General features: G+C 32.5%; 5 protein-coding genes across 7 annotated transcripts; 2 read left to right on the top strand and 3 right to left on the bottom strand.

The window, feature by feature from the left end:
• The first annotated feature begins 6,430 nt into the window (after positions 1 to 6,430).
• On the top strand, positions 6,431 to 8,487 carry CPT7 (dehydrodolichyl diphosphate synthase 2). Its single transcript, NM_001320246.1, has 3 exons — positions 6,431 to 6,886; positions 7,739 to 7,812; positions 7,930 to 8,487. The coding sequence occupies exons 1-3, from the start codon at positions 6,545 to 6,547 to the stop codon at positions 8,375 to 8,377; spliced, it is 864 nt and encodes a 287-aa protein (NP_001307175.1). The 5' UTR covers positions 6,431 to 6,544; the 3' UTR covers positions 8,378 to 8,487.
• A 1,626-nt stretch (positions 8,488 to 10,113) lies between these two features.
• On the top strand, positions 10,114 to 14,083 carry LOC101246542 (putative receptor-like protein kinase At3g47110). Its single transcript, XM_004242015.4, has 2 exons — positions 10,114 to 12,814; positions 13,420 to 14,083. Exons 1-2 carry the CDS (start codon positions 10,114 to 10,116, stop codon positions 13,842 to 13,844), a joined length of 3,126 nt encoding a protein of 1,041 aa, XP_004242063.1. The 3' UTR covers positions 13,845 to 14,083.
• LOC101257180 (pentatricopeptide repeat-containing protein At2g29760, chloroplastic) lies at positions 14,012 to 16,477 on the bottom strand. The gene has a single exon (XM_004241119.5). It carries the CDS (start codon positions 16,475 to 16,477, stop codon positions 14,243 to 14,245), a length of 2,235 nt encoding a protein of 744 aa, XP_004241167.1. The 3' UTR covers positions 14,012 to 14,242.
• Positions 16,478 to 20,541: 4,064 nt separating this feature from the next.
• Positions 20,542 to 21,260, bottom strand: LOC101257478 (pleckstrin homology domain-containing protein 1). Its single transcript, XM_004241120.5, has one exon. The coding sequence runs from the start codon at positions 21,094 to 21,096 to the stop codon at positions 20,662 to 20,664; it is 435 nt and encodes a 144-aa protein (XP_004241168.1). The 5' UTR covers positions 21,097 to 21,260; the 3' UTR covers positions 20,542 to 20,661.
• A 796-nt stretch (positions 21,261 to 22,056) lies between these two features.
• On the bottom strand, positions 22,057 to 24,788 carry LOC101257778 (probable NAD(P)H dehydrogenase (quinone) FQR1-like 3). Of its 3 annotated transcripts, none has more exons than XM_004241121.5 (4): positions 24,359 to 24,788; positions 24,168 to 24,261; positions 23,318 to 23,583; positions 22,057 to 22,511 (listed from the first exon to the last, which is right to left on the bottom strand). In XM_004241121.5, exons 1-4 carry the CDS (start codon positions 24,382 to 24,384, stop codon positions 22,289 to 22,291), a joined length of 609 nt encoding a protein of 202 aa, XP_004241169.1. In that variant the 5' UTR covers positions 24,385 to 24,788; the 3' UTR covers positions 22,057 to 22,288. The 3 variants fall into 3 exon arrangements, with proteins under 3 accessions (XP_004241169.1, XP_025887542.1, XP_069155589.1); XM_026031757.2 differs by having other exon boundaries at positions 23,318 to 23,586; positions 24,359 to 24,650; XM_069299488.1 differs by having other exon boundaries at positions 23,318 to 23,821; positions 24,359 to 24,534.
• Positions 24,789 to 25,855: the final 1,067 nt, after the last annotated feature.

The following is a 25,855-nucleotide window of genomic DNA, read 5'->3' as shown; positions in this document are numbered from 1 at the left end:
TATTAAATTTTATTATTATATATATCAATCTTTTGTGATCTATCATGTAAACTATATGATAAAAATCATCAAGTAAATGATTTCTCTATTTTATTTGTTAACATATCTAAATATTGGGTGATGCAGCAAGAGGTTGACTTTCTCATTGACTTGTTTTTAAATTTGGCAACCTCAAAAGAAAACTTGGTAGGCTCTTTGCAAATGTTTGCCTCTATAATCATCAATTTTTTTTCTTTTATAATCACTTTATAGATTTGAATAAATGTGAATAATTAAAATTTGCAATAAAATTTTAATATTGTTAAAATGAAAATGACCTAGTTTGACTTGGCATAAAATTTATGAAAAGAAAGAAGATTTTTTATCTTGTGACCTTAAATATGTCACGTGAAAAGTTTTGAAATTTAAGTATTACAAAAAAAGAGTAATTCTTTTTTAAATAGACTAAAAAAAATGAATCATTCTTTTTAAAACGGTCAATTATGTAAATCATTGTTACCAAATCTTATAATCACCCATTAATTATTATCGCTAGTCATTATTTGCATTCTTCACCCAAACACCATTACAACATCTGATTCAAACACAACCATGGCACCATGGAACAAAAAATGAAATTATATCACTGAATGATTTCTTTATCTTTTTGTATCTTCTTTTGTTTAAAAAATTAGGCTTTCAATCTCTTCTCGATTGAAAGCCAAATTATACAAAATTTGAACACATTATTTTACATGATAGTCTTGATATACAAGTATCATTTAATTTATTGGGGATAAATCAACCATTTCTAAATATTTACGATTAAAAATAAACTTGTTTAAATTTTGAAATCCAAAAGATATATATATAAACTGGGAAGAAGAAAGTACTAATTGTTCATTTCTATGTTGGGCCAATTTCTAGTTACAGTGAGAAATAAGTATGAGGGAACCTTGGGAAGTTATCTGGACTGAATCATGTAGCATGCAACATATTTTTCAATTAACATTTATATATATATATATATATCCCCTCTTACTTTGAGTGTGCATAAATAAATATGTTATTTAATTTGATCTAACGCGACTTGTTACGTAGAACGTATTCATCTCACTCGTTAAACCGAATTATGTTATACTTCAGCTGAATCTAATTGAAGATTTTCAGTTATGTATCTTTATGGCCACGTTCAATTGAGTGAACATAGTAGAAAAAAAAAGATGAAAAAACTTTGGTATTAATTCGATAACATATATTATTAAAAAAGTACTACTTAATATAAATCATATTAATTAATAATATAAAATCATATAATAAAAATTTAGTTAACTTTCTTAATGTCATTTATGCCACATAAATTGGAATTTTTGATCAAATTAAACCATTATATAAAACAATTTATTAAAATAATAATTTTTAAATTTTTTTTTACAAAACTAATATAAAAGTATTTCATAGTAATATTTTAGGGTATATTTCCTTTTTTAAAACTAACAGCATTAGGTTAATATACGTAACTGCAAGTAACGTTTTACTCCTAAAATGTTGTTTTGAGTAACGTTTTACTCCTAAAACGTTACTCTAATATTTTAGGAATAAAACATTAATATGACGTTTGAAAAATAAATATTACTATGAGTAATGTATACCAATCTAACACCGTCGACTTTTAAAAAAGGAAAAATAACTTAAATACACAACTATAAGTTTTCTATTCTCTAATTTTCCCTTCTTTTTTTAAATATTACATAATTCCCTTTTTTTTAATTTTAGTGTAAGTTTATAGATACATTACATTCTCTCTCTTATAATACACAATTATCCATTTTAATGCCTATTTTTTCTCCATTAAAACACTCAACCTCTTAAATCAGTTTTTGGATTTTGAATTTTCTCCATTTAAACACTCAACCTTTTAAATCAGTTTTTTGATTTTGAATTATTAATTTTAATTAATTTTAAATAAAAGACCCAATTTTGAAATTTTGATTTTCAAAATTCAAAAATTTTGAAATTTCAAAAATCAGAACAACTTCTCTTAACTTCTCCCGTTTTGTTCTTACTCCATCAAGTTTCAGTTCTTTTTTTTTCCATAATCATCTTCCTTCTCTTAAAGATTACTTACTCCACCATTGCAACTTCAACGTAAACCCACATGCTTAACAACTCCCAAAAATAAAAATCCTAAACCCCCAAGTTCAGTTACCGAAGAAACAAATTCCAATCAGAGGAAAGATTAAACGAACAACCAAAAAGCAGATGAATTTGGTAATCTTCTTGTTCTTGGAGGCAAGCAGATGAAAATGAACGGTCACCTTACAAAAGGTTCAAATGATGTGTGTGTGTGTGTGTATATATATATATATATATGATATTCACTTTCATAAATCAGTAAGGTATTAGTTGTTTAGTTGATGTACTGATACATGTTTTGAAAATTGTTATAATGTATCATTCACTAAGTTTAATAAATGTGTCATCCATTGTACTTGATGATACATATAGAATCAGTGTGTATATTGTTTAGTTAATGTTTCTGATACATGTATTAGATATGTATCACATGTTATAATGTTTTAGTTATTTTGAAATTGCAGCCACTGAAGTACAAGATTAAAAAGATACCAACACATCCCATAAGGTTTGCTGTCAATTTTAACAACAATTTCTAAAGGACTTTGAAAAATATATAGGGGAGAATGTTATCCAAATGTTTAATGATCTGTTACTTTATACATAGGGAAAATGTTATCCAATTACGTGCTGATTTTATGGTGATTAATGATCTGTTACCTTAAGTTAAGCTGTTTTAGTAACAACATTAATTAATTGTATCGTTTTTTCCCATTTTTTCTTAACAGTTTAAACTTATCATGTATCACTAGAGTCTAAAGTATCACGGAACAACAAATTTAAGGGATTTTTTGTAAATACTAATTTTATCGGGACAAAATGTAATTATTGAATTACACTACGGGATTTCTTAAATTTTTACTTTAAAAAATGGAAATTCCTCACTCGCCTTTGTAACCAGTGGGGAATCAAAGTTCTCTCTCTCTTTGCTTTTTCTACTGAATACTGGACTCGCCCTAAAGTAAGTTATATCACCGATGTATGACATTAATTTGTAATGATAATGAATGATACAATCTATTGAAATATTTTAAGCGAGAAAATATTTAAGTATTTCCTAAATTATGATTAAAATTCCAGAGACACATCTTAATTAAACTAAGGTTATATTATTTTCTGAACTTATTTCTTTTGTAATTTTATACATTTTTGTCTTACATGGCACAGTCCCTGACTCCATGCAATTGAGGCGCGTAGAAGATATTTTGAAGCCACGTAAGTAAAAAAGGTGCACAAAATTACAAAAGAAATAAATCGAGAAGGATAATAGAACCTTAGAATAGTTAATATATGTCTCTAAAATTTCGATCATAATCTAAAAAGGTATTTATTTTTTCTATTTTAGGCACTAGTTAAAACAATAGTACTATACTATACGATACATTTAACAACCATCAAAACAAAGGTGTAAAGTTTTACGATGAAAATTCACCTTTTTTTAATTCATCGTGTGAAATCATTAAAAAGATTTTTATTTTTTTTATAAATGTGGGATAAGGCGTCGTTGAAGTATGAACTACAGATAAACAAAGTAAGTGTATCGTTATCTTTTTCAACAACGAATATAAGAAAGAACAATATTTTCTAATTTGTTGACCAATCTTATAAATATATATCACATAAATTTATTTAATTCTAATATATACACCATAATCTCATGATAAAAACCATCAAGGTGAAAAAGAAAAATGAATTCTCTATTTTATCTGTTAACGAATCTAAATAATTGGGCGATGGAGGAGGAGGTTGACTTTCTCATGAAATTATGTTTTGATTTGGCTAGCTCACAAGAAAACTTGGATGAGTGGACTAGGTAGGCTCTTTTTAAATGTTTGCCTATATAATCAGAGACGGAATCAAAGTGTTTGGAGATTCTAAATTTATTTTGCAAAAAGTTGTTCTCTTACATGGAATAAGAAGATTTTATTGATGCTTTAAAATCGTTTCAGCCAAGAAAAAAGGCGTTATAATGAATCACAAAAAATCTAGTGCTAATATTTAATCGTTAAGAATTAATAATAAGTACCGATTATAGACATAATACAAAAACGTATTATTTAACTTGTTCTAACACGAATTATCCTCTATCTCTTATTATGCTCTTCATTTATTTATTTTTAACGAACAATTTTTCTCATCGATTTGTTTGTGATATCTTATACGTTTATTTCAATACATCAAATAACAAATGTTTTTATAATTTTCAAGAATAGTTACTATCAAGGAGAAAACGAAAATATAATTAATTTTATTTGAACTTATAAAATAATAACAAGTAATTTAAAATAGTAAATTATTTTTAAAATTGCAGAATTATTTGAGACGAGGAAGTATAGAATGGACCCAATTAGTGTACAATATTTAGCCACAAAGGGGAAAAATTAGAGATAAAGGCGCACATAAGTAAATTATTCACTTTATACGTCTCAATTTATATAATATATTTTTAATAAATAATATTTTAAATTTCAATTTATGTAATATATTTTTAGAAAACAATTTATTCTATTCGCAAGATAGGTCCACTATGATTGAAAATGGGTGAGCTACATATGAGTAGGAATTTAACTTCTATGTGTGTAGTGGGGTGGTAGAAGCTTAAAATCAACTTAAAATTTGGTAGAATTCAATTAATAATTAGTATAATTCAACAATTTTAATTAAATTCTAAAATCTAATTTATTTTGATAACTCAATATCTCATTTCGAATTTGAAACTTGAGGGTACTTTTCAATAGAGGAAAATTACTTTAAAACACTGTCTTTTAAAAATCAGTTTTGTCCAATAAAAATTAAATATGGTCAGAGAAATACTAAGTGTCCGTTTGGATGGGCTTAATAAAAGTAGCTTTAGTACTTTTGGAAGTGCTGAAATTTATTTTTAAAATAAGCAGTTATGCGTTTGGATAAAAGTGCTTAAGTTAAAAAAAAAAAGTTGATGTATTTGACAAATAAGTGTTGATAAAAAGCTTTTTAAATCAAATGTCTGAAATACCCTTAAAAGCTGTTAACATAATAAAAGTTAATTAATTTATATTTTACAGCCATAAATACTTATATTTTTTTATCATTCACGTATTTCTTTCTCATCATAAATTATTTATAAGAGAAATATAAATTTATTATATATTTTAAAGATATATAATTTGAATAGATCAAAGAACGATTTAAGATTTTATTTTAGTTTCATTCATAGGTAATAATAATAGTCTATCATTCACATATTTCTTTATTATCACAAATTATTTATAAGAGGAATATAAATTTTTATTTAAGTTATATGTGCAACTTATTTTACATTTTAATAATATATAATTTGAATAGATTACTTGAAAGATTTAAGATTTATGTTATTTTCATTCATTAGTAATAGTAATTGTCTATCATCCACACGTGAAAAGGCAAAAATAGAAGAAAGAGATGTTAGGGTTATGTGGGTAATTTGGAGATTGTATAAAAATATTAAGGGTAAAAAGGTAAAAATGTGGTCAACTTAAAACAGCTTATAATCTGGAAAAAAAAAGCACCCCTACCCCAGCTTTTAACTTTTGGCTTAAAATAAGTTTTTAACTTAAAATAAGTTATTTTGAGGATTGACAAACAGCTAAATAAGTCAAAAACCAACTTTTAAGTCAGTTTGACTAGCTTTTAAGCTGAGCCAAATAGGCTCTAAGTAGCCAGTAAAATGTACGTGAATAAATTTTTACGTACAACTACTTAGCTAACTTATGACTTTTTCCAAATAGATTTGGGAAACTTACCTAATTTCATTAGTTTAGGAGCTAATTATTTAGATATATTTTAGCTTGCCGTATTAGGTATTTTATGATTTTTTTGTCTGTCTAGATACATTTCAAATACATGTAATTTAAATATATTATTATATTATATATCAAGTAGATTCATATTTATCTGAGATACATAACAAATTATCTCATCCGCCACTCTCAGATGTATCTAGTAGCTCCGATAAATGCAAATTATGTCAGTTACATACATGTAGCTAGTGTGCATTTAGTATGATTCGCATATAGTTGAAATACATATGAATCTTACTCATCTGCCTTTTTATTTTAGTGTATTTAATAACCAAAAAAATTAATAGTAAAATACGAGTTATATTTTAAAAACATAAATAATAATAATAAATATTATAGCGAGTTAGGCGTAATTTTATATTTTTTCAAATATCTACACGCACGTGTCCATTACCATCTAGTTGTAGTATATAGGATCTCCCCACTAATTATTGTACAATGCAATTAGCCACAAAAGGAAAAAATAGAAATTGCAAATTTGATCAATCCCTAAATTTATATTCTCTGTTTTTATAGACCTCGTCAAATTTATTAATGTCATATAAATTTAGATGAATTAGACAGTACTAATTCAAATTAGCGAACTTTAAACCCAGATCACACGCTACAACATGCTATCCCTGGGATTCTCACTTCCTCCTCCTTCCGATAATAAACTAATTATTACCAACAACAACCAATATAATTATCGTACCAATTTAGCCAATGTTTGTTCTAATAATAATGTTAATGCAGTTGGGGATCAATTAGTTACACTGCCTGAGGGTCTCAAACATGTTGCAGTGATCATGGATGGTCATAGAAGGTGGGCAAAAAACAAAGGCTTGACCGTAAAGCAAGGTCACCGCGCTGGCGGAGAGAAAATTCAAGTCCTCACCCGCCTTTGTAGCCAGTGGGGAGTCAAAGTTCTAACCATTTTTGCATTCTCTACGGAAAATTGGGTTCGCCTCGAAGTAAGTCATTGTATTTTTTCTGTCCAAATTTACATGATGCAGTTTGAATTTCAAAGGTAAAATAATATAACTTTGATTCTGATTATTGAGAATCTCTAACTTTTTAAAATAAAATTTACGTATTCGAAAAAACTATGTAAAAACTAGTTTAAGTCAACATAATTTATAATTCAAGATGTTCATGAAAAATTTCTGTCAAATAAAGACTTATTTGAATTTCAAAATTTAAAATTAATTGACTGATAAATTGGGGACGGAGGGAATAAATTTTATGACGATCTATTAAGCATGTTAAATACATCATCAAGAAAGTAAATTTAATAAAGAACAATAATTAAATATTTAGTATTTCTCCTGTTTCAAAAATAATGATTTTCTTTTTCTTTTAGTATGTTTAAAAAATAATGACTCATTTCTTTTTTTTTGGTAACACTTTAAATTAAACTTTCCACATAACATGTTTAATACCACGAGATTAAACTATATTTTGATACATTTGACATAACTTTAATTTAGAACCACAAGACTTGTGAAGACCATGGACCCAAGTAATCGGAGCCAAATTAACGACTATAGTACCGTTCTTAAGCAATATATATATATATATATATATATATATATATATATATATATATATATATATATATATATATATATATATATATAATGAATTTCAGAGAAAGTGACTTTCTTTTCAAACAATGAAATTAATTATACCAGAAATGAATCATATGTCTGATTATATTTAACTATATATAATTATAATTACATATGACTTATTTAATTTCTAATACATTAATGTTTTTGTCTTATTTGTTAATAACGTATACTCTTCTAACTTGAGTGCCCCAGGAGGAGGTTGACTTTCTTATGAAGTTGTTTTTAGAGCTGATAGGCTCACAAGAAATATTGGATGAGTGGACAAGGTATTCTACATATTATCTATACGTTAGATAGATAAAGATAAATATATTTATCGTGATATTTGATATTCATTTTAAAATTCAACTTAATCGAATCAAATTATATTATGTGAATACTAGGGATGGTAGGCGAGTCTCATTTATTGGGGATAAATCAATCTTTTCCAAGTCTTTACAGGAAGCTCTTGCTGTAATGGAGGAGAGAACAAAATTTAATTCCGGACTTCATGTAATAATAGCAATCAATTACAGTGGACGACAAGATATATTACAAGCAACCAAAAGCATTGCTATCAAAGTAAAAAATGGAGATTTAACTGTAAAAGACATTGATCAGAGCTTATTTGAACAAGAACTGGATACTCACTGTACGGAATTTTCTGAACCAGATTTGTTAATTAGAACAAGTGGAGAGAAAAGAGTTAGCAATTTCATGTTGTGGCAATTAGCTTATACTGAACTCTATTTCGCGAATAAGTTATTTCCCGACATGGAAGAAGCTGATTTTATCGAGGCTTTAACTTCGTTTAAGTCAAGACAGAGACGTTACGGTGGAAAAAAAATCTGATAATAAGCTAGTTTATGTACGAAGTTCCATTGAAATCTTGATTAAATTTTAATTGTCTGTTGCAATCCTTCCTATCAAACACCGTATATGTAATTACTATTTTCATATCTTCAAAGTCATATGCTTTCAAATACGTAACCACCTTTATCATTTAGTTGGTTCTAGTTAGTCGATAATCGATTTTACAATTTTATTTTTTTACATCACGTGTGATATTTGCACTATATTATAGGGCAACTTTCACACGTAGCAAACATAAAATTCATGTTTGTATAATATAGCAAAGTTTGCATAATTTCGCTCCATAGCAATCTTATACATGTATAATTCGCTATACATATACAATTGAAGCGAATTGTATAAAACGAGAAAGAGAGAAACTATATACAATTTGAATTGTATAAAACGAGAAAGCAAGAGACAGAATTGAATTGTGTAAAACGAGAAAGAAAGAAATTATGTACAATTTGAATTTGTATAAAACGAGAAAAAGAGAAGAGCAAAAAGAAACTTGTGCAGAGAATATACAATTGAATCAAATTGTATAAAAGGAGAAAGAGAGAAATTATATACAATTTGAATTTGTATAAAACGAGAAAGACAAAAGAGACTTGGGCAGAAATTAGTTGTATTTTATAATTATGAGTGTATAGGACGAAGATATATGTATTTGCAGGTGTTTATACAATTTTCTCTCGCTTTACACAATTAGAATTACAATTTATACAATTCTATTGTATAAAGCGAGAGAGGCGAGCGACAGAAATAAGCGAACGAGAGAGGGAGAGTGACAAGCAAAAATACGAGAGAGAGGACTGATAAACAGTTTGCTATAAAACACAAATAAATCACAGGATAGCTATTATATTTATTTTATATTATTAGTTTGTCATTTTATATACCATTCTTCCTATACTATAATATGTTAAATTAAATTATAAAATTGAGGCGAAAAGTATTAGTATATTTATTAATTAAGTATCAATAACAATATCACATATTAATGGAATTAGTATTAAATCATAACATGCAAAATTGTTAGATAAACTTGTCCTTTTAGCAAATTCCAAAATTTATTTTAGCACTTTCCTAAGTCAAATGTCAACTCATTCGTCAGTACTCATCTCATTATTCAAAGATTGAGTGAATTTTATTACAATAAAAAGATTTGACAAACAAATAAGAAACTCTTTGGTCTTCTCCTTTCTCTTAAAGGGAGATCGTTTACCTATACAAGTCTATATTTGTCTGACACTTAAAGTCATTGGCCATACTTTGACTCAAGGGATGGTATCCTGTTTGATTGGTAAATCTAGAATCTTTTTATTATTACTATAGTTGTGATATTTCAGATCAATTTATAAATATGTTGATTATTTCACGTTAGCTTCCATCAACACTAAGTACCGAGTAAGATTTGTTAAGAAAGTGTCCTTTCCCTTCACATGATCTTTTTTTTAAAATACAAGTTATATGCACTAATTGAGTCAAAATAACTAAACAGCCATGTCACTTGTAAAATAATTCATGTAAATATCTATAATATACTATACCTATTGATAAGCCCATAAAAATAATATCTAATATGATATAATAGGTTAAACTACACTGATACCAGTGTGTACAACTTTAATCCCCACACAAGAAATAATGAACTCATTATAAATAGCAGAATCAAATGTCACTCTGTATTATCCCCTTCTCCACATATCACCTAACCTTGTCACAACCCCTAAATGGAGCTTCAAACTAGCTTTGTTCATTCAAGCTGTCTCTTTTTTCTTTCAGTCCATACTATCCTCTTCATGTTCATATACTTATCTTTTCCACAGTGTGCTTCAGCAGGCATACTTGGGAATCAAACAGACAAACTTGCATTACTTGATCTTAAGTCCCAAATAACTGAAGATCCACAAGGACTCATGGATTCTTGGAATGCTACTCTCAATGTCTGCCAATGGCCTGGTGTTACATGTGGCCATAAACATCAAAGGGTCATTTCTTTAGATCTCAAAGACCATAGATTGGCTGGCACTATATCACCTAGCATTGGCAATCTTTCATTTCTTCGAATTCTTGACATCTCGGATAACTCCTTTCATGGTGTAATCCCTCCAGATCTTGGCCAATTGATCAGACTTCAAACCATGAACTTAAGCTTCAACTTCTTGAGTGGTGAAATCCCTTTTACCCTGTCTCGTTGCATTAATGTTGTTAACCTAATTCTAGACCATAATATCCTTCAAGGACACATTCCTACTGAACTTGGTTCATTGACAAAGCTAGAAATGTTGTACCTCAAGAACAACAATCTCACAGGAAATGTTCCGAATTCTGTCGGAAATCTTACATCTCTAAGAGAGTTTTACATTTCCTACAATGAATTGGAAGGTGAATTACCTGAAACAATGACCAATATGAGAAGCTTGATTGAGTTAGGTGTTTCAGTGAACTCTCTGACCGGAGAATTCCCCCCTGCACTCTACAATCTTTCATCTCTTACACTTATAAGCTTGTCATTTAACAAGTTCAGAGGCAGACTTAGAACAGACTTTGGCCTTGCCTTCCCAAATCTTCAGAGGCTGTATTTGGCCAACAATTACTTCACTGGTTCAATACCAGCTTCATTGTCCAACTGTTCGGATCTTCTGCGGCTTGATATTCCTATAAACAATTTCACAGGAAATATACCGTTGAGTTTTGGAAACCTCAAGAATCTCTTATGGCTTAATGTTCTCGATAACCAACTTGGAAGTGGTGCACCTGATGATCTAAATTTCATAAATTCTTTAACCAATTGCAAAATGCTTGAGTTCCTGGACATTGCAAACAACAAATTTGGAGGTATGTTGCCTTACTCTATAACTAATCTCTCGACAACTTTGACAAAGCTACTGATCGGATACAACAGGATAAGTGGAACCATACCTAGAGAGATCTCCAACCTTGTCAACTTGGATATGCTTGGCATCCAAGGGACACTTATCAATGGTAGCATTCCTGATTCTATTGGAATGTTATCAAACTTGAAAAATCTGCACATGGAATCGAATCAGTTGACAGGAAATATCCCGTCTTCCTTAGGAAACATAAGAGGATTGCTGTACATTTATTTGCAAGATAATAGCTTAGAGGGAACCATACCTTCAAGTTTAGGAAATTGTACATCTCTCCAAACCTTAGACATCGCTCAGAATAAACTCAGTGGTAGTATACCCAAGCAAGTCGTTGCACTCTCCTCCCTTTCGGTACTCCTTAATATGTCTTACAACTCTTTGAGTGGTCCCTTGCCTGTTGAAATAGGTAACCTGACCAATCTTGCTGCCCTTGATATATCGAACAACAAACTGTCTGGTGAAATTCCACATTCACTAGACAGTTGTTCATCCCTTGAAATACTCTACCTGCAAGGAAACTTTTTTGAAGGAACAATTCCCCCTCTGGATGATTTGAAAAACATTCAGTATCTTGATCTTTCACGTAATAACTTGTCAGGCAACATTCTTAGGAGTATCTACAAGCATGTGTCATTACAGAACCTCAACTTGTCGTTTAACCACCTTGATGGAGAGGTGCCAGTTCAAGGTGTTTTTGCTGATGCAAGAAGAATTCAAGTAATGGGAAATATGAATCTTTGTGGGGGAATTGAAGAGCTGCATTTGCATCCATGTCTCAAGCATGCAAATAAAAGACCTAAGAAGCACATTGCTCTCATTTTGTTGTTGGCACTGGGTACCAGTGCTGCATGTTTAACTTTGTTGCTGCTAGTTTCATATTGCTGCGTGAAAAAGGGAAAGCATAGGCCTAGAACAGCATCTTCATTCAGGAAAGGATACACCCAAGTTTCCTATGAAGATCTCTTAAATGCAACTGGTGGGTTCTCTTCAAATAACTTGATAGGATCAGGAAGCTTTGGCTCCGTTTACAGAGGAAATCTTTCTCCAGAAGGAACAATTATTGCAGTAAAGGTACTAAAACTTGAAAAAAAGGGTGCTTCGAAAAGCTTTTTGGCTGAATGTGAAGCCTTGAGGAACATAAGGCACCGGAACCTGGTGAAGATCTCAACTGTTTGCTCAAGTGTTGATTTTGATGGCAATGATTTCAAAGCTCTCATTTATCCATTTATGGAAAATGGGAGCCTAGAAGAGTGGTTGCACCCGAAGGAGGGACAGATGCTGCAGAAGAGATTGAGTATCTTACACAGACTAAACATCACAATAGATGTGGCTTCAGCATTGCATTATCTTCACAGTCAATGTCATACATCTATAGTTCACTGTGATCTTAAGCCAAGCAACATTCTACTGGATAATGATCTGACTGCTCTTGTTAGCGACTTTGGTTTGGCAAAGTTCCTGTCTGACGCGGGTCAAAATGCTGATGTAAATCAGTTCAGCTCAAGTGGGATTAAAGGCACAGTAGGTTATGCTGCTCCAGGTAAATATTACAGTGGAGATATTAGTCTAAATATTGTCTAAACTCTGAACCCCATTTTTTCTCCATAAGACCATAACATATTAACAATTTAAGCAATTACAACTTTCTTGAGAGACACCGGATGCTCCTTGTCCTCAGCTCCAGGCATCCGTTAACTTTGCAGATCACTACCTCCTGATTTTGCGCTATTGATTCTTACAACCAGAGGCGGATGCAGTCTTAGTTTGATGGATTCAACCAAATTTAGTATTATCGACACTGAATATGGATATATAAGTTAAAAAACTAGTTAAATTTCAAAATAAATATTATATTGTGAACCCATAATTTCATAAGTACAATGAGTTCAGTTCTAAGAATCTTAGACGTTGAATCCATCAAATTTAAATCCTGGATGTCTCTTCTCTCATATAATTCCTGACTTGTCATAGTTTTTCTAAGGACCTTAATAAGAGGTTTCAGCTTTCTGGGGTAGTTACATAACTAGTAATTCTCTTTTGGAAAATCGATACAAGTGATCTGTGTTGCTTAGGCAGTTTTTGACAAATGCCTAGGATCCCTAATATTACTATGAAACACCTTCTCTGACACATCAAAATTTTCAGAATATGGCATGGGTGGCCAGGTATCAAGTCAAGGAGATGTCTATAGCTTTGGGATTCTTCTATTAGAGATTTTCACTGGACGAAGACCAACCAGTGAACTATTTGAGGACAATGAAACTCTTCACAGTTTTGTTAAGCAGGCATTGCCCCGTCAAGTAATGGATGTTGTGGATCAATCTACTTTCTACGAGACAGAGCCAGGGGATCTGAAAGATATATTCAGCTGCAGAAGTGACTTTACAGATGAATTTGCTGAATGCTTAGTTTCTATTCTTACTGCTGGAGTTGCTTGTTCAGAGGAAACTCCACAAGCCAGAATAAGCATGGGTCAACTTATTTTCGATCTCATTTCCATCAGAAACAAATTGAACAGAATTTTAGTTCATTCAGAGAAAGTGAAGATCTCAAGAAAAGGTGAATCATAATATAGTTAGGGTTTGTAACTGGACTTATCTGACCACATCTTCCACGTGAATAGAAATCTGTCCAGGGTAGAGACGCAATTCACCTATGCTAATAGCTTTGCCTTCATTGGTACTTTCTTTTATTGTTTCTCTTTGCGTCAACATGAATGTCATGTTACTCAGAAAAGTTATGTTTGACGTTTTTTTTGTATTAAGCTAAAAAAACAAAAAACCTTGATGGCTTTATATTACAGTTCCTATATTGGTGTCTCTAGTCTACATGATGTTTTATCTACATGCTAATTAACAACATATCTGCAATCATCAGCATGTCCTACCTGATCTATTAGTTCCATAGGAGCACAATATATATAAAGTAACATCCTCGCTCTATAGCACTATGAAGTGAATTTTAACACTCACCAGTAGTCCTTACATGAGCAGTTCCCCTCTTTAAAATGATGGAAACGGTACCGATCCCTCAATATTATTTCTCGATCATACAGCTTGGAGAGAAGCTTGGCAACAGCGTGGCAGTCCGCACAAACACGTAAATTCTTCACAATACGAATTGGTTGAGATGGAGCCACACTGATAAGTCCAAATGCCATGGCTAGCTTTTCACTGTGAAGATTTAGCGCTTGCTCCTGCATATCTTCTTCTTCAACAAGTTGCAATATCTGGGACTTGTTGGAAACATATCCTACATGCTTCAGTCTAGCTGCAATCTCATCCAATTTTGCATAGATTTTCTGCGATTGAGGGTGAGTATTATCTCCCACTAGAAACTCATGAACAATACTGTGGACTTCAATTGAGCTACAACCTGGTTCTTTCTTCAATCCACATTCTCTCATACGCTTCCTTAACATGGAAACCTCGTCCCATTTCCCTGATTTCGCATATATATTGGATAGAAGTACATATGCACCATGATTTTCAGGTTCCAACTCAACTAAACGGTTACAAGCTTGTTCAGCTAGTTCAAGATTGCCGTGTAATCTACATGCCCCAAGCAGAGCACCCCAAACTGATGGACCAGGGGTTACTGGCATATTATTTATCAGTTTTTCAGCTACTTCCAGTTCACCTGCACGGCCAAGTATATCAACTAAGCAAGCGTAATGTTTTACCCCTGGCACAATCCCATAAACGTACTCCATTTGGTTAAAGATTGCCCGCCCTTCCTCCACCAACCCTGAGTGGCTGCAAGCACATAATACATTTATGAGTGTAACGGAATTAGGCTTGACCTTGTGTTCTTGCATTTTCAAGAACAAGCTTATTGCTTCCTTCCCACGCCCATGCATTGCTAAGCCAGCAATCATAGCACTCCATACAAACACATCTCTAATGTTGACAGAATCAAACATCTCAAGTGCTTTTTCCACATCCCCACATTTAGAATACATGTCAATCAATGCTGTAGTGAGGTGACAATTAAACTTTATTCCTTGCTTCTTTATGTACACATGAATCCACCCACCTAAATCAATTGCACCCAACTGAGCACACGCAGATAGCGCGCAGACAAGTGTTACCTCATCAGGTTCTGCCTTCTTGATGAGCTGCAACTCATTGAAAACAGACAAAGCTTCCTTCGGTTTACCACTCTGCTCATAAGCTGAGATAAGAGCATTCCATGCAACAATATCTTGGCTAGGCATAGTATTCAGAATACTTCTTGCTGCATTAAAGTTTCCCGCCCTTGCATACCCAACAAGCATAGTTGTCCAAGAAACAATATCCTTCTCCCCCATCTTGCGAAACAGTCTCTCAGCATCCTCAATGCTCCCACATTTCATATACATATCAAGAATCGCGTTATCTAAAATTAAGCTCTCTCTAATCCCATTCCTCTTGATAAATGCGTGCACCCATCTACCGAACTCCAAATCCAACTTCTTAGCACAAGCAGACAAAACCGCCATCATTGTCACATCGTTAGGCCTCACATTCTCCTCCCCCATCCTATGAAATATCTTCAACGCCTCATCTGCATAACCCCCTTCAGCAAAACCCAATATCATTGTATTCCAAGAAACAACATCCCTTGTCTGCATATTCTCAAAAATCAAGTATGCCTCATCCAAACATCCACAATCAGCATAAAAATGAATTAAAGAATTAAGAACAAATATATCAAGACCAACGTCCCTCCCTTTGACTACCATCCCATGAAGTCCTCTCCCGAATCGTATAGCTTTCATCTTGGCAGATGCTTTGAACACAAATGGGTAAGTAAATTTACTGGGAAATTCACGACCCTCACAAAGCATATTAACAAACATCAAGATACTTTGAATTGGGTCCTGGCTAGAAGAATAGGCACGAATAAGTGCATTCCAAGAGAAGAGATTTGGTTGAGGAATTTCATCAAACACTTTGTGGGCATAATCAAGACTTGAGAAATGCGATAGAGAAGAAGCTTCTATGAGTTTGCTAGCTGAAAATGGGTCGAAGAAAAGGCCAATACGGAGCATGTAAGCATGAATTTGTTTGAGCTGATTAATGCTCTGGGATTTATCGATCAGTAAAACTAGCGGGTGATTTTCGAAATACCGGTCGTTGATGACAGTTTTGGAAATCGGGTTCGGTTTTGGAAAGTGTTGGTGACGTGGAAGGGGGAGAACCTGGGTGTATGGAGTCGCCATAATCTCCTCGTCACTGATGAAATCTAATACAGTAATTGTAGATATACTCTCCTTCACATTTATTTGTATTTTCACCTTATTCTTTAATTATATTTTATGAAAAGTTAAAATTACAAAAATTATTACCGCATAAAAATAAAGATATTAATACAGAGCTATTTTTATTTTCTTCACTTGGAATGAGTTTTTTTAATACTTCATTCGTTTACTTTTATTTATCACATATATGAATTTTGATCAATATTTTAAGATATTTTATTTTATTATAGTATTAATATGAAAAAGGATTACAATTTAGAATATTTTTTATATTATTTTAAAAAAATATGTAAAATTAACTCTTGTAAAACATAATGTGACGAGCAAAAGAAAAGGAAAGAAGTAAGAAAAAAACCAACAAATAGAAACGCTTCCCTCCGAATAGAGACCTACGCGGCGTGAATCAAAAATATCCGGCTCCGGTGAAAAAAAGTTAAATATTTGAGGCTGCTTTGAAGTTCGAATTTGTCGCTCGCATAGCCTAATTAATCCTTTTACTCTTCCAAAATTGTTTGGGAAAAAAAAAGGGAAGGGGGAGGTCCATATTCTAATTCTACATACATTTCTGCAAACCATCAACGTCGACAATTTGAAGATATTATTTTACAAAACTCCTGGAAAACTTATTTTAGTATTATTGTTGTGGTTGCCGAAAACTTGTTCGTGGAGAAGTTCTTATTTTCTCTGTCACAACATATGTATTTATCCATTTATCAGATGTTTTAACAGTCTGGCTATGTTTGGACTCTATTTTTCTCTCTAGTCGCTGTGTTCTTTTGTGTTACCTCAGTGAAAGACAGAAGAAAATTGAAAAATCTGGGGAAAAAAATAAAAGGAGTGAATAAAAATAGCAACGATGTAATATGTCATCAATCAAAATAACGTTGAAACTTGAAAGACAAGCCTGGAAAAATTGAAAGAAATGAACAAAAACACAATTGAAAAAAAAAAAAAAAGAGGACGACGTAGAAGAAGGAAGAGGGAGAAATATAGCCAATTTGGCCGCGTACTGTCTCCCTCCGTTGTTAATCAATCAGCGAACTGAAATCCAAATACACAGAAGAAATAATTTCGGAGAGTGAATACCTACTGTTGTTTTAAACCTCGTCAACTTGAATGTTTAAGACAGGTAAAAATTCACTGACCGGGCAGCCACATTTCAGCGTCAATTCAAAGGCTCTTAAAGATACCAAGTGTTTAGATAAAAACCAAGAGTTCACAGGGAGGATACCATTATCAGATGTGCAACTTCTGCTTAAGCTAGCTGGTAATTGACCCAAATCTTGTAGATGTACCAGAACAGCAGTTGAAGCCCTGGATTGCTCAATTACAAGAAGGCCAGAAGCAAAATGCTGAACAGTTGATGTACATTTTCTACCTATGGCTCTCACTTTGGTTATCATTTGCTGCATTGAGCTAGGAAGCTGAAGAATACAAAAACACACCACACATATAGGCAATATATTAACCAGTTGTCTTTCTCCAGAAAACATGATCAGTTCAGGTCATTTTGAATTGATATACTAAGGTATTAAACTCAGTCAAGATGAAACATTTGTTTGCAAGTTTAGGTACAAAAACTGGCACTATATAGGTCTCCAAAGAATGTTGTTGGCTGATTGCAAGCTGTAAATACTGTCTCAAACTGCTATGTTCGCAAGGTATGAACTGCTTGCTCAACTAAAAATTTTGAGAGCAAGGATTTCATGCCAATAGATAGGACAGTTGGATGCACATAAACGAGGGTTAAATCAATCAATTTTTGTGCCTCAATCCCAAACTTGTTTAGATCGGCTTTTAAAGAAAGAAAACAACTAGAATCACATTGCCATGTAGACTTTGTTCTTCAGTGGAAGATCATAGAACACTTGGGCACTCATTTAGATAAAAAAAAAATTGGAAGAAAATCAAGTGCCGACTTAAAGAGTACTACTAGCACAAGTCAGCACAGCCGACATAGGCAGTGGTCTGATACTCACTCCCAATCGAGTTTTCTATAGTCATTGGTTAGCTTCTTTTTTATTTTTGTACGATGGTTAGGAATAAGTGTGGGGTCGTTCCAACCCTCTTTGGTTGAAGAATTGTGCACAAAGGAATAAATGCTTTATGTGGTCTAGGTAATAGGTTGATCAAAAGGAAACAGTGTAGCCTCCTCTTGCGCTGCCCCTTTTACTAAGTCAAAGAATGAGGGGAGAATTGGTACAAGAAGTTCAAATTAACAAGGTACTCGCATGAAAGGGATGTTGATGAGGCCGCTCTCCAAAGAAACTTCCCCCTCATCCACCAAACAATACATGCTATGTGGTGGTTTCAGGTGGTTCCAGCAAATAATGGTATTGTCTTGGGAATTGTATGCCAACTCACAGTACAGGGTATTACCATTATGGTGACAGTAAAGACACTTCTCTTGGGGTGAACAAGACATCCTTGTGTTCACTCCTTGGCTGCTACGTAAGTGACTTCGTTTTGCAAGAACCCCTCAGGATCAGAATCAGACAAAGATTTGAGTTAGTTCAGCTCTACTGATATTATGGGAACCACAGGACATGCAGCTGATACGCACTATGAGTCAGTTCAGCTCTACTGATATGTAGGAAACCAAAGGACATGCAGCTCCAGGTACACAACTTCTCAAGGAAAAAAATAAATGTAAGAAAAAAAGCTCAATGGTTTCTCCTTTGTTTAGATCTTACCCTCCAAATTCAGTAATTCATTCTAGTGCATGAAATCAAACTGATAATTTTCCATATCTCTGGAGTATGAGACACCGAGAACTATGGGATGTTTAAGGCACATATCATTTTACTGGGTTTGTTTACAGGAAAGAGACCAGCTGTTGAACCATTTCAAGACGATCTGATACTCAAGATGGCATTACATGATCAGCTGACGCAGATTTGGGATGCATACAAGCTACTCGACTAAATCCAGGAACAGAATTTTCTGGTCCAAATTGAATAGACTTTACTAGAACTGAAAGTCTATCCCGTTTGGACCAGAAAATTCCATCCCTGAAAGTTGTGCCATACATAGAAGACTTCCCCCAGTAGATTTTGGGCGGGTTATTTGACCCGGCCATTTGACACCTCTACTAAAAGTCTTCCATGTATGGTACAACTTTCAGGGATAAAATGAATATTCCAATTTCATACATACAGTTAGGAATACCGGCTATATGAGTGATGTTTCTTGGAACTACAAGAAGTTATAAGGTTTGCCCTACTGGTGAAGATTGAAGAGAGAACAGAGCCTGAAATAAATTATTTAGAACTTCTGCTTCAAGCAAAAGTAACTGACGTATCTCTTTGCTCACGTTTTCTTATCACCTTTTTCTTCCTTTTAAGGGCAGTGGTCTATAAATTGCCCTTCTTCAGTGACAAATATAGTTTATGTAGACCACCTTTATACACTTCAAAAGGACAACTTAGAAATAGAAGCCAGCCCATAGACATGAAGGAACTCTTCATTTACAAGTGCAATGTAGCTCCCTAACAGATAAATTAAAGGGACACACTCACAGAGTAAATGAAGTACTATTCAAACTCTTATCTCTGCCAAAAGAGAAGGTTACTCATCAATTCTGCACAGTTTACACACTGAAACACTTCATCTCATAGTATAGTTCTCCCTAAGAATGAAATGAAAATGTATCCAAAAAGCACTTGATCGAATTGCGCACAAGGAACCCTATGAATCAAAATCAATCAACTACACCTCAAACTCAAACATTGTTGGGATTGGCTCTATAAATCCTCTATATCTAGTAAAGCTCTATTCAAGTTCATTATATCCAAATTACAATTGGAAATAAATATCTTCAATATATCCAAATTACAATTGAAAATAAATGATCTTTTTAAGTTAACTATCTGTAATGACCCTTCTTGTCATTTTTAGTGTTCTATCTTCTGTGCATCCGCGATCCCAAGTCATTTATGACTTGCTGGGACTGACAGATCGGTCACCTGGTTTTCGTTTGGTTATTCAAGTGATTAAACCAAACTTTTCCATTGAACATACACTCATACAACCATAAGAAAGCTTCATATTAACCAGAAGTTACAGCAGAGTCTGCAGAATACATCATGAAAAGAGAAACAGAACAAAGAGTACATATAGTTATAGAACATGCACCTCACATATAACTACGGCCTGCTATCATAATCAACAACTTCAGAATCGGTAACAGACCGCGAGTGCTGAACAATGGATCGGCCAATTGAATTAATCCATTCCTCTTTCTCCTTCTCAGTATCGGCGATGAAAAACATAGTATCACGCCTTGTGGAGAGCTCAAAGGCGAAAGGCTTATTGATTACATCCTCAGCTCCTTTAACAGTGAGGCATTCAGCAACAGAGACAACTCCACGCGGAACGGCGGCAGATGTGACGGACGAAGGGTCTTTGAACCAGAGAAGCTTGCCTTGTTTAAGAATGAACCATCGACGGCGCCAGGTCTTGATATACTCTCCTTGCTTCGTGAGCCATCCGTCTCGCTCAGGGTTTGACCAAAATTCGATTTCCTCGTAGTCTGAGGGGTTAGGGTTTGCGCCGGTCACTGATCGGAATAGACTCTCCATTTTAGTTGGCTCTTGGGCTTCGAATTGGACGGAATACTGTGATTTGTATCTTTGTATTTATCGCCGGCGAAACGACGGAGTAGAGATCGTTGTGCTTCGCTGTCACTGCTAATAAAAAAAAACTCCCTCATTTATAAGGCGAATCTCTTACAAATATAGGCTATACTAATGAAATTAATTATAATTTAGCATATTTTATGGGACGCATTATTGAAAGAGATATAAATTTTAATTAATATTTGAAATATATTTTTAATTATATAAATATATGTAAAATTATAACTTCATAATTTTTTTTCATATAGTTTTTTGAAGTATAAATTTTAATATTAAAATATTAAATTTATCTAATTTAACTTAATTGTAAAAATTTAATTAAATTGACTCAATAAAAAAATGTCATACATAATTTAAGATGAAGAGACGAGAGTACTCAACTCCTTATTACTCCAACTCCCAGATTCTTTGTTCACTTTTTTTTTATAGTTGTGTCTAATTATTTGTTCATTTTGACAAATCAAAAAATTAACAAAATAATTTTATTTAATAATCTTTAATTAATTACTTTGAAAATATAGAATTTCTTAAAAAATTTAAATTAATCTATCCGCTATATAATTAGTAAGAGTAAAATAATAAATTGACTATGTCAATAATAATTTTCTTTTAACACTTGGTGTCATTTTGATATATATAATATATATATGATTGGTCATAAATATAATTTTATTTCTCCAAAATTGATTGCATTTTTCCATTTTGTCGGTCTCAAAATGATCAACAGTTCTCTTTTTATTTTTTTCAAGAAAACATTACACTATAATATTTAGCCTTAGTGTTATGGTTTTACTTTGTGAAACATTATATGAGATTACCTATCGTGAGATGACTTATCTTATCATGTATATAAAATAACTTATCACATCAAATATAAATCAGTATAAAATGGTGGTATAAGGGTTTTCAAAGCTCAACCAACTCAGCTATTTATTCAATTAAGGCAAATATAATATAAGCAAAGGAAGACAAGCAATAATGTTACATTTTTCATTTTCTTTACAGAGTAAAAAGGCTTATACAATTGATGTACATTTGTAGACAGAGTCGGACTTCCCATTTCAGTGATAGATTGCTCAAATACGTCTTGATTGTATTTTAACTCTCTCTTTTTGCTCTTTTGTTCTGTCATCAATTACTTGAGTTTCTTTGTAACTTCAGCAATATATTTACCCTGATGAAAGGCTTGTTTTAGTTCCAGTTCTGTGGGCTGACGAGAACCGTCTGCAGCATAAGTTCCAGCTCCATAGGAAGATCCACCTTTTACCTCATCCATCTCAAACATTCCTTTACCAAGAGTATATCCAAGAGGAACAAATATCATGCCATGATGTGCCAATTGAGTTACAGCTGTTAGTCTGCAATTAACAACAAGTCGTATCAATGAAAGTGACGATATTAATATACGAAACAATAGTGACAACGTATAGTATTCTCCAAATGATGTAACAATCCATGAGAAACTTCATGTATCTGTTTACGTTGCGTTTGGGTTTACCAGCCTAAATGCTGAATTTGAACTGTTAGTCTTACAATGATAGAAGAATATTGCATAAATCATCCCAAAATAAGAAAAGAGGAAAAAGAAAGACAACTATCGCATGTTCTTTTCAGGAGCATTAATCAATCTGGAAATATACATTTGAATCAAAAATCACTCTCGAGACTATAATAACAAGATCTTAAACGCGACTTATTCAGTTTCATGAAGTATGTTCTTATTTGTGGTCATGGTTTTTATGCAATGTCAAGATCATAATGAATAAGGGGATGGTAATATCAAAAATTATTTGATGTGTCAGAGTGAGTCCTTTAAGTATTGGAACTTATTCGATGAAATAATAGCAAAGCGATGAACTTTCCCCACTATGTTTGATTAAACACAAGTATAGGCTTCAATCCACTTGCCGCTAGAAAAAAATTCAAATTACTTCTATGGATCTCGTCAAGAGCTAATCCTCAGACGGTTTATACAGCTACTGATGAAAGAGCTCTAACTTCATACGTATACCTAGTTGAAGTAGTTAGGTAACTAGAAATTATTCAGTCCCTTATACTACAGTCCAAATCTAGCAAGATAGTAGTCCTAAACCCTCAATAATATATGCGAATGGGATAAGAGCACAGATCAAACAAAGCAGAGAACAGATAATGAAGTACTCACGCACTAAGCTCTTGGCCACCTCCATGAAAACCAGTACTCCAAAAGATTCCAGCAGGTTTACCAGCTAATGCTTGAGTTGCCCATATCTCATCGGAGGCATCAAAAAAGGCTTTGAATTGGGCAGCCATCACACCAAAACGAGAAGGGAAACCAAAGATGAAACCATCAGCTTCCAAGAGCTGCTCAGGTGTGATCTCAGGCACATCATCAGGCTTTTTAGGAGCCTTCATCTTCTCCAATATCCTCTCAGGAAGTGTCTCCGGAACCTACTGTCCACGGAAATTCATGGAACTAGTAATATATAGAATTTTAACCTTTATCAACTTAATTAAAAGTCGATTATAGCACGCAGCAGAGCCAAGAACTCTAACAAAGAAATTCCATAAAATGCAAGACCTCGACACACCTAAGATTCAAACTTGCCACCTAAAGTATTTTTGAACCGCCTTTTCCACTCTAACAAAACCTCCTCTTCCTTGAACGGGATTCAAGACTTTTTATATACTAAAAACAGAAACAAAAATAATAATATTTACCCAGTTTGCACATATTAACATTGAATCCCCTATTCTGACAACACCATAACAGAAATGGATTAATAACATTAAAAATAAGGTAAACAAAACCTACTACAACCCATAAACTATATCAATTATCTTTTTACACGATTGGTATCAGTATATATAACTTAAATTCAAGTAAAAATTTAAAACCCATAAAGCTAAAGCAGAAACTTCTATGCTCATAAGCTCTACTCCTCCCTGCCGAGACTTCCCCTAAAAAGTCATGTGTCGGCGCAAATTTAAATTAATCGGACTTCAATACGGAAATCGAAGCCCGGAGCGATTACCTGCCAAAGTGTTGCTTCGACGCCCTCAACTGAATTGACTCCGCGTTGTATTTCTCGTGCCATAGTCTCGACATGGCCATAAAGTGAGTAATACCTACCATTCAAATTATGAAAATTAAAAAAATGATTAACACAGAGAAGACAGATGCTATTGCAAGTTCATTCAGTTGGGTAAAGAGGCGATCACTTACACAACGTAGACCTTAGTTGTTGCCATAATTTGATGATCAAATTAAACCCTCAATTGGGAATTGCCCCAAAATAATTGGCATAAAAATTAACTACAGCTTCTTCCGATCCCCCAAATTTCTCATACACTTCAACATGCAAGTGATTTAGTTCATTACTGCTTCCTCCCTCTTATTCTATTAATCAGATTCAAACAAATTTATTTTTAATTATAAATTACAGATTCCTTAAATATTTTAATTATAAATTATTATGATTCATGGAGTTATTTGGCTTTTAATTGTTGATATTTGCATTTTGGTAAAGTTGTACTTGTATGCATATATTTAGATGAATTTCGTAAATAATATTTTTTTATAATTTTTTAAATATATAAATTTTATTTTTAAAAATTAAAAATTTTATATACTAATTTTCAATTATATTTAAATTATTTTATTGTAATAAAAAAAAAGTCATATAAATTAAATAGAACACTATATAACCTTCGAGGTATTCAAAAGTTTCAGCCACGTGGCAAGACCTTATCATTTTGTTTGGTAACTGTTAGGTGTCCGTGACGCGTTATGTTCATATTTAATTAGAACGGATAATTTTAGTGTTTTTTTTTTTGTCTTACACTTCAAAAATATTTTTTAAATTATATTTTAGTAAATTTATATATTCTAATATAATTATATGTGTTTTAGGTTTTTAGCATGATTATAGGGGTGTTCTAACATAAACTTATACGGTTTTTATTATTCATGTAAATAGTATATTATTTGTATATCATCAAGAAAGTAAGTTGTATGTTTGTTCATAGTAAATATTTTTGGCAAATATCCCAAATTTTCAAATACAAGTTTTTTTTTGTATTTGGATCAAATCTCATTATTTGGGATTTTTTTAAAATTCAAAAATTTACCTCAAACTTTTATCTTTTACAAAAACACCCTCTATATTAGTTGTTTGTGTTGTATTACATAATTATTTTATGTGAACACCAAAATAGTGATGAAATATTTAGTGAATATTAAATAATGATATGATTGCCGATGAAAATGATGAAAAATTAACTCAAGGTAATAAAATCATGTGCTTCGTCTACTTCACAATGTATGGAATCATACTTGTTGCACTCGCTCCAAATTACCACATTGCTCTAGTGTGATAGAAACTATTTGTTATTGTTGTAACGAACATCCAATTGACTTGTAAACCAACTTATGGTTAGTTTTAATAGTTTTTAAAACTTATGGGTATAAATCATATTTTTCTAAAAAGGCGAAATATATTTTCCAAATCCGATGGCCAAACACATGGTGAAATTTCACCCAAATTTTCAATTAAATAATATTTGTCAAAAATATTTGAAACTTTATGGCCAAACACTAGCTTAGTTTTGGGTTTGCCGGCTGGCAATTTGTCCTTTTGCAAATTGTACAGGACTTATAAATATGGAGGTATTTTTTAATTAAAAATTAAGGATTATTTATGTGAGTACATACTAATACCTG

The sequence above is a fragment of the Solanum lycopersicum genome, chromosome 6 (assembly GCF_036512215.1).
Source record: "Solanum lycopersicum chromosome 6, SLM_r2.1".
Lineage (NCBI taxonomy): Eukaryota > Viridiplantae > Streptophyta > Magnoliopsida > Solanales > Solanaceae > Solanum > Solanum lycopersicum.
Note: the sequence above shows the minus strand (reverse complement) of the source record. Positions and strands in the feature narration are given on the sequence as shown.

Excerpts from the sequence above, each read along its gene's own strand:
- LOC101257478 (XM_004241120.5), bottom strand. The coding sequence starts at position 21,096 with ATGGAGAGTCTATTCCGATCAGTGACCGGCGCAAACCCTAACCCCTCA.
- LOC101257778 (XM_004241121.5), bottom strand. The coding sequence starts at position 24,384 with ATGGCAACAACTAAGGTCTACGTTGT. Across the intron at positions 24,262-24,358 it reads ACAACTAAGGTCTACGTTGT|GTATTACTCACTTTATGGCC; the intron begins GTAAGTGATCGC and ends TTTGAATGGTAG. Across the intron at positions 23,584-24,167 it reads TCGAAGCAACACTTTGGCAG|GTTCCGGAGACACTTCCTGA; the intron begins GTAATCGCTCCG and ends CGTGGACAGTAG.
- CPT7 (NM_001320246.1), top strand. The coding sequence starts at position 6,545 with ATGCTATCCCTGGGATTCTCACTTCCTCCTCCTTCCGATAATAAACTA. Across the intron at positions 6,887-7,738 it reads AAAATTGGGTTCGCCTCGAA|GAGGAGGTTGACTTTCTTAT; the intron begins GTAAGTCATTGT and ends TGAGTGCCCCAG. Across the intron at positions 7,813-7,929 it reads ATATTGGATGAGTGGACAAG|GGATGGTAGGCGAGTCTCAT; the intron begins GTATTCTACATA and ends TGTGAATACTAG.
- LOC101257180 (XM_004241119.5), bottom strand. The coding sequence starts at position 16,477 with ATGGCGACTCCATACACCCAGGTTCTCCCCCTTCCACGTCACCAACAC.
- LOC101246542 (XM_004242015.4), top strand. The coding sequence starts at position 10,114 with ATGGAGCTTCAAACTAGCTTTGTTCATTCAAGCTGTCTCTTTTTTCTT. Across the intron at positions 12,815-13,419 it reads AGTAGGTTATGCTGCTCCAG|AATATGGCATGGGTGGCCAG; the intron begins GTAAATATTACA and ends CAAAATTTTCAG.